This window comes from Hipposideros armiger, unplaced genomic scaffold, assembly GCF_001890085.2.
Source record: "Hipposideros armiger isolate ML-2016 unplaced genomic scaffold, ASM189008v1 scaffold_242, whole genome shotgun sequence".
Taxonomy (NCBI): Eukaryota; Metazoa; Chordata; class Mammalia; order Chiroptera; family Hipposideridae; genus Hipposideros; species Hipposideros armiger.
This window is the reverse complement of record NW_017731592.1, coordinates 2036080-2050970: the sequence shown is the minus strand read 5'-3', so window position 1 is coordinate 2050970 and position 14891 is coordinate 2036080. Positions and strand designations below refer to the sequence as shown.

The window sequence follows — 14891 nt, the reverse complement described above, 5'->3', positions numbered from 1 at the left end:
GGTTGGTCTGAGAGGAGGAGCCAAAGGAGACTGACTGGGACCCATGGGACTTGTCGTTGAGAGGAGGCAGGCATGACCATCTTACAGAGGAGCAAATTGAGGCTCGAGGATACTCCAGTCCCTGAGCGAGGCAGGGCCTGAGTCAGCACGTGGGGCCTCTGCTGCCCGGCCTGTTCATGTACAGCCCAGGGCCTTGTTTGCTTCTCACACCCAGAAACGTCCTGGGGCTCAGCTGATTTGTGGGAAAGAGCGATTTAAAGCAGAACCAGGCTTGGGAACAGCTGTGAGGTTTGGGTGTTGAAAACCTCTGGTGAATTCCGCGGCTTTGATCAGGCAGGGGAGGGAGCCGGGCACAGCACTGTGACATCTGACCCTCAGGATCACCCCTCCTGTGAAAGCTGAGGGCCAGAGGGGCTCTGACCCCAGGCAAGGCCCAAGCCCTGCCTGCACTCCACGGGCTGCCATGAGTGCCTTTCCTTCCTGTTGCACTTGTGAGAGAAGCAGGGGGCAGCTGGTGGTGAGCACCCCATAGTCGGGCAGGGGAGGGCTGCGGTGATGGAATAGGACCCCCGCCACTGAGGGCGGCCTCCACCCAGACTGAGGCTCTGCGCCTACACACCCTCAGCTTCCCAGAGCAGCCCCGTTCTGCTCAGAACCAGCTTGTCATCTGCTGGGACACTCAGCCTAGACCCTGCCCTGCCGTGGTCAAGCCTGACCTCATGTTTGTCCTTGGCCCCTTCAAACCAGCCCCTGGCCCTTCTCTGGGGTGCTTCTCCTCCTCTCAGACCACCCAGAGCCAGGCGCAGGCCTCCCTCCAGCCCATGGAAATACCTTGTTCATAGATGGTCCACACAGCACTCAGTTGCTTTGCTAAGGCTCAGCCAAGCCCTGAGATGAGGGTCCCCTGAGGCTGGAAATGCTGCCCTTCCTAAGACCACAAACAGGATGACATCTTGGACAAAGCTTGCAGGAAAGAAACCTATTTCACAGGGTGTAACCTAGTGTTTCTCAAACTTACTTGACCATGGAATCCCCTTCCTCAGGCCAGTCTGTCAACACTCTGCAGGGCAGTGTTCCATGGGACACCAGTTCGGGAAAGGCAGCATGTGGGGTAACTGTGGGCAGGGCCCCAGACAGGTGGGATCAGAACCACGTCACCAGGTTGGTGGGTCCATCTGACTCCAAAGGCAAGCTGTCTCCTTCCTCTACCCCATGCCTCCCTGAGACCCCTCCTCAGTGACTTCCAGTGACTCTCAGCAGCCTCTCCAATGGTTGCGCCAGCCATGGAGAAGCCGAACCAGGACACATGCTCGGTGCCTGGCCTGGGGCAGTGGCTTTGGGCACCAGACCAGAAGGTCTAAACATCATCCTCCAGGAGTGAGGCTCCCCAGTGGGGCTCAGGCAGGAGAGCAATGTGGTCAGATTTGCATTCTAGAAAGTTCTCCAGGGCAGTGGGTGAGACAGACTACAACTGTTGGTCCAGGAATGGTAATGGGGATGTGCCTGGAATTTCACATGTGTGGAGGGCCTTCCTGGAACCCAGGATGAGGAAGACTGGCTAAAATGGGCCTTGCTGTGCCAAAGACCACATTCCCCTGCAACCTGGAGGCAGGTGGACCCACAGATGTGTACTGTTCAACCCAGATAGGACTCTAAAAATAAGAAAGGCAGAGGCGCTGCTCTGCACACACTTCCGTAGGCATGACTGCTTCCTGAAGGGACAGACAGACACTGGTGCCAGCGATGCCATCTGGAGAGGAGCTGGGAGGACAGAAGGAGGCCTGCTGTGTCCTGTCCCCTCCTACATAATGTGCACATTTCACTCAGTGCCTGTGACACCTTTCCAGCAGAACCCACACACGCAGGTCAGCAAGGCAGGGAGGCCGCCTCCCTGTTACAGATAATGAGACCCAGGCCCACCAGCTGGCATGTGGTAAAGCCAGGATTTGATCCCAGGTGTGTCAGAATCCAGTGCCTGCCTCCTCCAACTGCTCCACATGCCTCCTAGAGCTCGGCTATAGGGCTTTCCTCCAAAAGGATGGGGACCGAGCTCTCTGGCAAATAGGCTGCATGGATGCTGCTTCACCCCAGGGAGGCTCCCCAAAGAGGGGCCATTTGAGGTGGGCCTTAAAAAATGAGTAGGAGTTCTCCAGGTAGAGGCGGGACACTGCAGTGAAGGGGAGGCGGGAGAGCGCAGCTTGGGTCCAGGAAACACGCATGGAACCTCAAGGGGCACAGATGTACCCATGAGACCACTGGAGCAGCTCTTTCCAAACCCAAGGCTGGCAGGAGCCCGTGTGGGCAGCAGAGTTTAGGAGGATACTGGAGTGAAGCCAGGGCAGGAACAGCCGTGCTGGGGACAATGGGTGTTACTTTCTCAGAGAGATTGACTGGCTCCCCCAAGATCACACAGCAAACATGTCCATCTGACCCAGCACTCTCTCTGGCAGAGGGTCAGGGTGAAAGAGGGTCCAGATAGCCCTGCCCGGGGACGGTCTGCTCGGTGGGGGAAACAGACGTACCAGGAATCCCAGATGGAAGGCAAGGCCTGTGAGGCTCTTCCCTGATGCCTCCCAGGACAGGCATCTGTCACCCCCGCTAACTTGTGCTGCAGGAGAGGGAGCACTACATGGAGCGTAGGGCTGATTTCAGCCCCTGGACAATCCACTGGCTCTGCTCCTTCATCTGCAAGATGGGGTCATGGTGCCTGCCTCCCGGGGCTGTGGTGAGGGCAGCGCCGTGAGGGGTATGGCAGGGCACGGCCAAGTCCAAGTTGAGGAACATGCCCTGGAGAGCCTCCCCCTTTGTGGTCTCCAGGGACAGGGTGCCCTCTTAGTGTCCCGCTGTGCTCTGTGTCCTACACTTTACCTGGGCACCTTGAACTCATCATGCCATCCAGGCCCTGAAGCTGGTTATCCCCAGCTACTGCCAGTGACTTAGCTGTGGGACCCACTGTGTCCTCCCTCCTGGCACAGGAATAGGAAAGACCCTTATTTAGTTCTAAGCTGCACCTTAGTCTCTTTTTTATTTCAGGCTGCATTATGTTTTTTTTTAATCCATGCAGATTTATAGAGGGGCGAATTTTGCACTGCGTTTAGTCTCAGCTCAGCAGGATGCACGGGCACACCCAGGGTCTGGGCACAGAGTCTATGGTGGCAGCCACACTGAACAAGGAGTCTGGGGGCTCCTGGGCAGGGGAGCTCCAGTGGACAGTGGGATGGAGCCAGGAAGCTTTGAACAGCACCATGCAAGGGCAGACTAGAAGGGGCAGGTTGGCTGGATGCCAGGCGAAGTCACTGCAAGGGTTTGAGTGCAGAGAACACAGAACCAAAGCATTGTCCAACTCTAGCCCTGGCTTGTTCCTGGCTGTGTGGCCTTAGGCAAAGTCTTCCCCATGCTGGGTCTCAGTTTCCTGCTCTGTAAGACAAGATGGCAACACCTGCCTCACAGGGCTGCCATGGTGATTAAGACTGAGTGTGGGACCACAAAGAGCCCCCGTAAGAGATCCGGGATGGGCCTGGGTCCTCTGTGTGTGTTGTGGTAGCTAGAAGGCCAGGTCTGAGTGAGAGGTCCAGGGTAGAGACACCCAGGGGGACATGGCCCTGAGGAGGCCTAGCTGGGCCCGAGCATGGGGTTGGGGGAGGTAAGGCCCAATTTTATCAGACTACTAAAGGGAGAAGTCTCAGGCACGTGAATCCAGGGCTCAGGACAGCCAGGTGCCTCCAAGAGACCAGCCAGCTGGGCAGCTCCTGGTGAGCCTCAGATGACAGGGACCGGAACTGCAGCTATGGCTGGGGCTACCAGGAGCTCCGAAGACCTGGCCCCCTAAGACTTTGGAATGGGCCACTCCCCCTCTCCTGGGACCCCAGCTGCCCCCAGGTCATCACTCTGACATCGAAACCCCCTTCCCCCCACCACACACACACACACACACACACACACACACACACACACACACACACAGCAGGAAGTGCTTAAGAGACCAATTTTCAGACTGCTCTGGTTTCCTGCCTGGAGCAAGACCCTGGCAGGAGCGCACTGAGGGCTGGCCACTCTCACTGCAGCTGGCGAATTAGCAGAGGGGCTGTCTCTGCTCAGGGCAGTCTGGAAGTGACCCAGGGAAGCCGGTCATTTACTACTGGACCCAGCAGACAAGGTCGCCAACTCCCAGGCATGCCCAAGGAAGGGGAGACCAGCTCTGCAGGGGCCAGGAAAGTCTTCCTGGAACAGGGGATTGCCCCCAATGATGAGTGGAAGGGCGTTGCAAGCAAAGGGAGCAGCACAAGCAAAGGCATGAAAATGGGAAAGAAAGCAGAGAGCTTAGGGAGACAAGGGACACCCGCAACCAAATGGCAGAGGCTGGCCCTGGCCACAGAGGACCCCAAGCTGGGCCAGGGAGTGCAGCTACAGCAGTGGCACCACTGGGGATGACGGGGCAAACCCAGTAAGGACGTGAGAGAGACCAGGGGTGGGGCTGAGGCTGAGGCTGAGCTGCCCCGCTGCTCACTAGCTCTGTGCATGCTGCCTCCTCCCCTCCTTTGCCGGGTTGTTGTCTCTGCCACAGTACCCCACACACATGCACACATGTGCACACACACTTGCTATGTCCAAACCCCAGTGTTACTTTCTCAAGATAGCACTCCCTAATCTTTTCCAGTGCTCCCCAAAGCCGACCATGCCCTCCCTCTGCTTGGAACTGGCAGAGCCCTTTGCCTGCCCAGCCCTCACTCTCCACACTGTATTGTGCACATTTGCACATGGTTCACCTTTCCTCAGTTTGACTCAGGGCACACTGGTCAGCACATGCTCCATGCCACGTCGTCCAAGCACTGGGGACGTGGGGGTCAGACCCTTTTCCTGAATCAACTGGAGGACCTGTGTAGACCACACATTGACAATACGTTTATCATGTGGGACAATTAGAATATGTGCTGGGCACAAAGACAGACAGCCTGACTGGGAAGTGGAGAAGCCTGGGGGGCTTCATGGAAGAGGGGGTAACTGAGCTGAAGATGATGCACAGAGGCGGGCAGTGTGTACAAAGGCTTGGGAGAGTGGAGCTGCCTAGAACATTTGATGAAGTGGGTGGGGGCATGAGGGGACAGTGGCAGGAGGAGGACGGGGTTCAGCAGAGAGCAGGTGGACCAGGTCCACAACACGACCCCTCCTCACTGGATTCCTCTACACCCCCACAGAGGTGGAGTTCAGTGAAGCTTTGTTAGGTGGGTGGGGCATCCCAGTGGGGCCACTGTACGGTGGTCATTGTCCCCCTGCAGACACCACAGAGCCCCTAGGACCCCTGAGATGCCCCAGATCTCAGGACTCACCCTTGTGTTTTTTGGCTTCCCTCAGCCTTGACGTTTGCATTCCCACAGCAATGCAGGGAGTTGAAAGAGCCTTCAGGACGCTTCCAGTTATGTCTCAGTTCGTTTGGGCTGCTCTGACAAAGTACCACAGACTGGATGGCTTATATACACAACAAATTTACTCCTCACAGTTCTGGAGGCCAGAAGTCCGAGATCAGGGCCAGCATTGTCAGGCTCTGGTGCGGGCCCTCTTCCAGGTTGCAGACAGCCGCCTTCTCCTTGTGTGTCCTCACATGGCAGAAGGGAGCTCTCTGGGGTCCCTTTATAAGGGCACTAATCCCATTCATGTGGGCTGTACACTCATGTCCTCATCACCTCCCAAAGTCTCCACCTCCTAATACATCACCTTTGGGGTTAGGTCTCAATATACAAATTTGGGGGGACAAAAACATTCAGTCTGTAACAAATTACAAGTGACAGAAACTCAATTCAAGCTGGCTTGAGGGAAGAAAATGTACTCGCAGACAGAGAGTGCAGGGTGGTCTCAGCTTCAGGCCCTCCGCCCTTTCTCTCTGTTTCTCAGCTCTGCTTTCCTCTCTGTTACCTCGTTCTCAAGTCACGTGGTGCCCCAGGAGCTCCAGGCTTAGCCCCATCAGAAGAAAAGAGCCCCCTTTTCCCACCACTTTCACAGTCCCAGGCATGACACTCATTCCTGAACCAATCACCCGAGCTGAGGGAATGCAGTCACGCGCCCAAGCCCCATGGGTATAGATGGGGGTGGTTTTGGAGAAGAAATGGGCTCTGTTGTCAAAGGTGGGGATCTGGGCAGCAAGTAACATCCAGATGCCCCACCCCGAATTTTCATGAAATAGACCCAGACCACAGGCTCAGGATAGGCTTTGTTTCTTGTCACTCAGCAGTGTCTCTGGGTCATAACACAGAGGAAATGCCTTTGCCGTGTGTAATCGCCTCATTCACTCTCTCTCTCTCTCTCTCTCTCTCTCTCGTTTTCCAGGGACCACTGGGTCTGGATGGCAAGCCCGTAAGTGATAACAGGGCAGTTCTGAGTGTCCTGGGATGGGGCTGCCACTGTGGGGTTGGGAGTGACTATGGGGCGCCAAAGGGAAGGGGCCACTGAGAACCTGACTCAGCTCAAAGAGAAGCCATTTGGGCACCAGACTTGAGTTCAAATCCAGTTCCACGACCTACTGTGCAACCTTGGAGAGACCTCTTCACCTCCCAACCCTGAGGCTTCTCATCTGTCAAAAGGGCATATTAGCCCTCCCCACAGTGATACTGAGGATGTGGAGGACTGTGGACAGCACTGTCCCTGGCATCCAGTCAGCCCCCAAAACATACAAGCCCCTCCCAGCAGACCCCAGGCACAGAACATCCCCCATACAGTCTCAATACTTCTGTGGTGAGCATCAGGCTGAGGCGTTCTCAACACCTGGGCCAGGAGCCTGCGATCCACCGGCGTCCTCAGCAGAATAAGATATACAGGGAGACTGCATGATTAAACAAATAATTGGATGGGGACAGATAAATGGATAGAAGGAAGGAAGGAAGGAAGGAAGGAAGGAGAAGAAGGGAGGGAGGGAGGAAGGAAGGAAGGGGAAAGACAAGTGAATGCATAGATGGACAGATGGATGATGGATGGGTAGGTGGGTGAAAGGAAGGACAAATGGATTGATGGGTGGATAATGGATAGATGAATGGAACAAAGGAGGGATGGCTAGCTGAGTGGCTAGATGAATAGATCAATAGTTGGACGGATGGAGGGCACAATGGATTGATGAATGGCTGGACATGAATCAATAACTTTACAAATAGTTGGATGCAGTAAAGAGTAAGTGAGTCAGTGGGTGGAGAAATGCATAATGGTTGAGCAGATAAGTGAATGAAAAAATCAATAAGCTAACAAATGAAGAGTTGAAAGATGGTGTGTCCATTATTAATGAATGGAGGAAATAACCAACTACCTAGATGGACAAGTTGTTGAATGAATGAACAAGCAAATCCATTACTAGGCTGAAGGGATGATGAATGGTTGAAGGAGGGATGGAGGCAGGCCCTGACCAAGAGTGCCGGCCACCAGCTGGCTGGCCCCAGTCTGGCCCCCACCCCAGGGACTCTTGAGCCCCACAATGTAGCCTTGTGGCCTGACATTTTCCCTAAAAGGCCCAATAACTTGGCGGGACTGAAAGAGAAACATTTCCCTGCAGCCAGAGAGTGATGGCAGCCACTACAGCCTGCATGGAGCCACCCAGACTCCACCCGCAGTGGCCTCCTCACTGGCACCTGGGCACAGCGGGTGCTGAACAGGAAGGGCTCTGCTCTCTGAGCGGGGAGTGACTAGCACATGTGCCCCTGTCCAGAGAGGATGCCAGTGACCCCTCCCAACATCCCCCCTCCCTGTGTCCCTCATGCTGACGGTTGAGGTGTGGTGCTTCTTTGGGGCCAGCACAGGTACCCTTGTTAAAGGCTGACAGGCTTGTGTGTTTTTCCACGCGGCTGCCCACAGCTCTGCTCAGCTTCATGGGCCCTTCTGCCCTCAAAACCTTGGGGAAGTGGAAAGGGAGAAGCCTAGTCCTCCTCACTCACTCCTGTTCTTTCTCCATCTTCCTTCTCCAGGGACTTCCAGGCTCCAAGGGGGAAAAGGTAAGCAATGCTGGAGGCTGTCCAGAAGCAGTAGGCTGAGGAAGGATGCCAGACACCTGCTTCCAAACACCAGTTCCAAAGTGTGACTTTGGGAACGTCATATCCCCTCCGAAAGCCTTGGTCACCTCATCTGTAAAGTGGGGCGAGTAGTGCCCTCCTCCTAAAATGGTTACAAGTTGAAGTGCCCAGAGGGTTGAGTTCTGCTGGCAGCGGAGTATAACAAACTCAGAGCAGTCTGCCCAAAATGACAGTTCCCAAAGTAGTTCATCATGAAAAGGGGGCAGGGGTGCCAGGAGAGCCCAAGGGATTGAACACTGACTATTGATGGCACTTCTTGTGGGGAAGACACCCCTGCCAGAAAAACAGCTGCCCCTGTAATCTTCACAGTCCCTTGTGACAAGGGCTTTGCTGGCATTTGGTACTAAATGTCACAGCTACAGTCCTGCACGGCTGGGACCTCCGAGTGCCTCCGAGGGGAGCAGGAGAGAAGGGAGATGCGTGTGTCCCATGGTGGGATCAGGGGATGGAGGGACCAGGGAAGATGTAGGTGTAGCAGGACAGACTGGGAGCTTCCAGGGAAGAACTGGGCCACACACCTCCTACCCCACTGGGGTCACTTAGTAAAGGGCAGCCAGTGTCCCCATCCACTATCAGGGCAGAGCAAGGTGCAGATTCTGCTGTTCAGAGGCTCAGGTTTGCATTCCAAAGGGCCTCAGTTTCTCCATCTGTAAATGGAAACTGACCTCACAGACCCCTGGGGAAGACTGCCCAAGGTGATGGTCTGTGTTCTTTGCAGATGATGAGACCCTCATGCAGCTGGCAGGTGCAGTGACTGCCTTCCCGCTGGTTCTGGCTGATATCATCAAGTCACAGAACTGATAAAGGCAGGAGCTTTGAAACCAGAAAGAAATTAGTGTCTTGGTATTTATTGCTGCATAACATACTGCCCCCAAACTTGGTGACTTCAAACAATTAATCACCTAATTGTCATCCCTCACTGTTATGAGGTTCAGGGAATCCAAGAGGACACAGTGAAGGTGGCTTGTCTCCGCTCCACTGTGTCTGGGGCTGGCGATGGGTAACAGACCACCAGTTCCAAGCCCTGAATCTGCTAGCTGTGTGGCCTTGGGCAGATTACTCAGCCTCCCTGTGTCTCTATTTCCTCATTGGAATAATAGAGCCTGCATGTGATTTTCGATAGAATGAAATGAGACCAAGTATGTGAAGCTCTGAGCACACAGTAAATGCTCAATATATGTGAAGAGGTAATAAAAAACAGTGGTGACATACCTCCTTGTTTTTTGTTCCTAGGGTGCACCAGGAGACTTTGGCCCCCGGGTAAGAACTGAGCAAGATCCCCTCACCCACCTACATGGTTTGTTTTATATTATAAGGCATGTCCCTAGCCTATCACGGAAGGTGAGCGGGTAGCCCCTCCCGCTCGCAGTCAGTCCTGCTGGGTGGTTTCACTTAAATGGCTGCTGCTGAGTGGAAGTCTCACGCACCCTGGTCTGGCACAGGCTGGGCATCTATAGCACATGTGTCACTGTGGATGGGAGGACAGTGGGCCTGGCGCTGGCCCAAGACCAGAGACTGACCTTCCTGAGGGCAGCTGGCACCCCAGGAAGAGGGGAAGGCTGTTGGATCAGCAGCCCTGAGCCCAAGCTCAGCTCTGCCACTTACCAGCCAAGTGACCTCAAGTGAGTCAATTTCCCCTCTAAGATTCGGTTTCTCCAACTGTGAGTGGGGGGTGACAGCCTCTACCCCAAGTTGCTGTGCTGAAGATTCATTGCAATCATAAAAGTGGTTCCTCAGCGTCCCACATGGGAACAGTAGATGGGACCCTCAGCTGGCCCACCCCAGCCCTCGGTGCTCTCTGGTCACTGGGACTCAGAAGTGCCTCATGCAGAACAGGATCTTCTCAACAGAAGCTGAAGCACAGTGGAGACCCCAGGTGGGACGGGCCTCACAAAGGCGGGTCTTGGCAGAGGGCCACTTAAGCAGCCTGGGTGGGCAGCAGCAGTGACCTGACTGCAGAGGCTGAGAGCTGGGCATCAGCTGCCCAGAGGAAAAACAACTGGGAGTTTTTAAGAAGGTTGTGGGGTGGAAACTGTAGCCAGGAGGTCGCTCACCCACAGCAAGCTTCTTCCCAGGCTGGAGGCGGGAGTGGAATGAAGGGTGTATGAGAGGAGGGCACTGCATCTAGGGGAGTGAAAGGAAAAGGGGGCTGCATGCAGAGAACGTGGGCTGGGGTTTTTTAGCCAGGCTCTGCTGGGTGCCGGTCCCAGCTCTGCAACTCTCCTGACTCTGAGCCTGACTTGTGAAATGAGGCCAGCTGGGCCCTCGTCATGGGTGGTCCTGAGCCCTGAGTGGGGAGGGGAGAGGAGGGAAAGGGGGTGGCCAGGCTGAATTCCCCCACGCCCAAGACACAGCTGTTCTGTGCTGAGCCTTTGATAGGAGGGCAAGTGAAGGAGGGCGCATAAAGCCAGTGAGATGTCCCTGAAGTCCAAGAAAGGGTGCCCTGGCGCTTGGTGTTGAGCTGGTGGCTGCTGAGAAACACTCCTTCTGCCTCCTTTCTGTTGGATGTGGAAGCTGATCTTCCCAACAGGCGCGCCCACTCCTCAGCCTGGGAGTCATGGAGGAGCAGATCCCTCCCCAAGCCCCGCCCCTCTTCATGGGTAGACTCCCTGTTGTCCCAATGGTCTAACCCAGGGGTCGACAAACTTTTGAGATGGAAGAGCCTCCAGGGGTCGGCAAACTGCGGCTCGCGTGCCACATGCAGCTCTTTGGGCATGTACATGTGGCTGTGACGTAAAATTGAAAATGAAAATAAAACTATCATAGTTTCATTTATAATATTACTTTAAATTTTCCGTATTTGTAAAAATATATTTATGGCTGTCGAATAATTTTTAAATTGTGAGGGACAGGGTTGGCTCTTCCAGGGATCGGCAAACCTTTGAGACAGAACGTACCCGAAGAGCTGCATGTGGCTCATGAGCCGCAGTTTGCCGACCCTGGTCTAACCTGTGAAACAACCTTCACCCCTGAGAGTGGCTCAGACAACGTGTCACTATCTCTTATGACCCCCTGGGTTCGCTGTGACTCTCCTGTTGCAGGCAGAGGCAGTGGGGCTTGGAGTCTGAGGTGATGGCAGCCTCTGGGAGCTCTGCTGGGGAGGATTTCTGTGTGGCTGGGACTTCTCCCAGCATGGCGGTGTGCTTCCCAGAGGGATCTCCAAGAAGAGCATTCCAAGAGGCCGGAAGCCAGGACTGCCAGGCCCATTAAAAGCTATATCCAGAATGGACACAAGATCACTTCCCCTGCATTCTATTGGTCACATCTGTCACAGGGCCCACCCAGGGTCAAGGGGGGTGGGAAGAACTAGACCCCAGCTCTTGATGGGGAGTGTCAAGGCCACACTGCAGAGGCACCTTTGATGAAAACGTGAGCATAACATAGTGGCCATCGTCAGAGAACATGATCTGCCACTCACAGTCACCAAACTGCCTTTCTCTGGGCTGGGGTAGGTGGCTTTGCCTCCAGAAGTGGCCTTGTGGTTTTCTACATCACCTACTGCCTGTCTGACTACATGACCTATTTGCTATAGATGGTTTTCCCACGGCTCAATCCGGGCTTGATAAGTAGAGATCATCCTTTGAACAATCGCCGCATTCTCAAGGTAGACTGGCGAGTGGTGTATCCATGCCTGCTGGTTGGTGTGTTCCCCTCCACTCACCCCGAATTTCCAGGGTTTGACCTCAGCCATCCGATCCCGGTGGGAGGAGGAGGCAGCTGGCCGGCCTCATTTCCTGAGTAGCGCAGGGGAAGAACTTAAGAACCTCTCCTAGGACCTGCTCAAGTGTCTAATCCCATTTTCTGCCTTGATAAGTAGAGTCCAAGCCAGTGATTTCCAGCCTGGGCCCCTGGGCTGTGAAAAGAGCAACAGAGGACAGGGTATCTTCAAAGTCTTCCTGATTCAGCATAAAATGAAACAGGAATTACCCACCAACATCACCACCCATGGCTGGGTGACCTAACCAAACACAGTTTACTTTGGACTGGAGTTCCATCCTCTTGGTCAGGACCTGGCCGTGTCAGACTGATAAGATCTGCACTGAGAGCTTCCGCTGGGTTTTTCATTGGAAAACTGGTGAGCTAAGTCTTAGGAGCATTTGGCTGGAGAGCTGAACTCTTTCCCATCGGGGGCCCATGAATGAACAAAGTCTCTGAAAGAGACTATGTGCCTCAGTGGCCAGAGGAGGCACTGCCTTTCCTAGCTCTGTAACCCTGAGTAAATGATTACCCTCTCTGACCCCAGTCACTCCTTCTGTAAAGTGGGACAAGAGCAGTGCCTTGGCCAGATGCTCACAGGATTGGGTGAGATAACCTCCAGGACATCCTGGCTCACCAGCACTGGGCACACGGCAGCTCCGCAAAAGGCCTCTTCCTTTCCTGGTTACAGGAAGGTTGGGCACTGCAGGAACTGTGACCTTGACCCCAAACTCATTCCCAAATGGCATACCCCATTCCTGTGCCCTGTGCCAGTGCCTGAGCAGGCCCTGCTGGGGCAGTAGGAAGTGCTGGTGGCACTGTGGTCTTCCCTCCTTGCAGGTGGGGCCACAAGATGAAGACTCTGGCTGCCTGAGGTCTGACCTGGTACTAACATTGGCCTGAGAGTTGGTGGGGGCTGGGAGAGGGGCAGGGCGCTGCATGAGAGAAACTATGCAGCCCTCTGTCGCCCTTTTGTGAGAGTGTGTGTGTGTGTGTGTGTGTGTGTGTGTAGATTCTCATGCAGTTATAATAAATAATACCCCATGTACCTATCATCCAGCTTCCCCAGTGGTGACATTTTGCAGCATCTAGTACAATCTCCTAAACGGGAAATTGATACAATACACCAACCTTATTCAGACTTGACCTGTTGTACTCATTTTTGTGTCTGTTTAGTTCCACGTACTTTTATCACCCTCATAGATTCATGCAACCACCACACAAGATCCCTCATGCTACCCTTTTATAGCTATAGTCATCCCCCTCCCTGCCCCCATCCTGAACCCTTGGCCACCACCAATCTCTGCTCCCTCTCTATAATTTTACCACTTCAAGAATGTTACATAGGGGCCAGCCGAGTGGCTCCGTTGATTAAGAGTTGGCTTAAGAGTGTGAGCTCTGAGCAACAGGGCCGCCGGTTCAATTTCCAACTGGGTCAGTGATGCTGCGCCCAAGCTGAGCTGCCACTGAGTTGCCAACAGGTGGCAGGATGGCTCAGCTGGTGAGAGCACGTGCTCCTAACAACAAGACTGCCTGTTTGATGGTGGGCTACGCCCGCCCAAAACTAAGACTGAACTCGGCACCTTGAGCTGAGCTGCCACCCGGATGATTCAGTGAGCTCTTAACAACAAGGTTGCTGGTTCGACTCCCGCATGGGATGGTGGCTACGCCCACCTGCAACTAAGATTGTAACACAGCACCTTGAGCTTAGAGGCTATGAGCTGCTGACGGGCAGCCAGATGGCGACTGGTGCCCTCCACAACTAAGATTGAAGAACAACAGCTTGGCTGGTCCCCCTCCCCAATCCCCCAAAACTGTTCCCCTCCCTCAATTCCCCAATTTATTAAAAAAAATAAAATAAAATAAAATTATATATATATATATATATATAATGAATGTTACATAGATGCAATCACACAATATGTGACCTTTTGAGACTGGCTTTTTTCCTCAGCATAATTCCCATGAGATTGATCCAAATGGCTTCGTGTCAGTACTTTGTTCCTGTTTGTTTACTGCTGAGCATTGTTCCATGGTGGATGTACCCCAGTTAGTTAACCATTTGCCACTGGAGGACGTCTAGGTTGTTTCCAGTTTGGGGTTCTTACAAATAAGGCTGCTATAAACATTCGTGTACAGGTTTTTGTGCAAGCATAAGTCCTCATTTCTTGGGAGCAAATGCCCCAGAGCGCATGCACCTCCATCACTTAAGGAAGCAGGAGTTGACCAACCGGGAGGGTCTTTCAGGAGGCATGAGCCCCCTTTCCAGAGGAAGGGGGCTGGTTGGGCACACGTGCTTTCTCCCACACCCAGCGTGTGTCATCTCTCACCTAAGCAGTGTAGGCGGGGAGATGGCACATTCCTTGGAGTGCAAAAGGTCCTGTGGCCTCTTATGCCGAGATATAAGGACCTGTCCCTTCACGTGGCCACCAAGAAGTCACAAGAAGCCCAATAACAAAGCCCTTTCCTCTGAGCCTGCCGAGGGCTGGGGAAGGGGAAGGCATTGGGCAGCCTATCTAAGGAGGCCTCTCTCTAAAGGCGAGAACCCCTTTTCCTCACCCTAGAGTCATGCCAGGCCCCATCTCTTTCAGGGAGACCAAGGGCAAGATGGAGTGGCTGGGCCTCCAGGGCCCCCTGGACCTCCTGGGGCCCGGGGCCCTCCTGGCGACACTGGGAAAGATGGCCCCAGGGGAGCACCAGGCCCAGTGGTAAGAGGGCATGGAGCTGGACCACCCAGGACCTGGTCCTATACCTATCAAAACCCTAAACCCTGATCCCAGAACCAACCCCAACCCCAGCCTTATCCCCAGCCCAGACCCAGACTTAAGACCCCAGACCCAACCCAGACCCTTACCCTAGTGAGACCTTAAACTTAACACTAATTGGGTCCCTGGCTCCAATTTAGACCTTGACCCCAAACTGGACCAAATCCTGATCCAGACCCCAATCAGACTATTATCCAGACCCTAACTCTCACTCCTACAGATTCTGACCCTGACTCCAAACCCACCTCTTACCCCTACACTGTAACTTAAATAGAACCATAGACCCTAACTGACCTTGGTTGCAATCTCAGTCCAGTTCTAACCCTGACTGATCCCCCCATATGTGAGCTCTTTCTCTGCAAATCTTTACCAACCCCTGACTTCT

At 54.1% G+C, this 14891-nt stretch overlaps 1 protein-coding gene across 3 annotated transcripts in view; it reads left to right on the top strand.

The window, feature by feature from the left end:
* Nucleotides 1-14891, top strand: part of COL23A1 (collagen type XXIII alpha 1 chain) — a 356586-nt gene that overhangs the window by 319502 nt on the left and 22193 nt on the right. For 2 of the 3 annotated variants that reach the window (XM_019655546.1, XM_019655544.1), the window contains exons 6-9: nt 6322-6348; nt 7941-7967; nt 9279-9305; nt 14333-14449. In XM_019655546.1, coding sequence (XP_019511091.1) covers nt 6322-6348; nt 7941-7967; nt 9279-9305; nt 14333-14449 — 198 coding nt within the window. The remainder of the gene's footprint in view (nt 1-6321; nt 6349-7940; nt 7968-9278; nt 9306-14332; nt 14450-14891) is intronic. The other variant, XM_019655545.1, reaches the window with a different exon arrangement.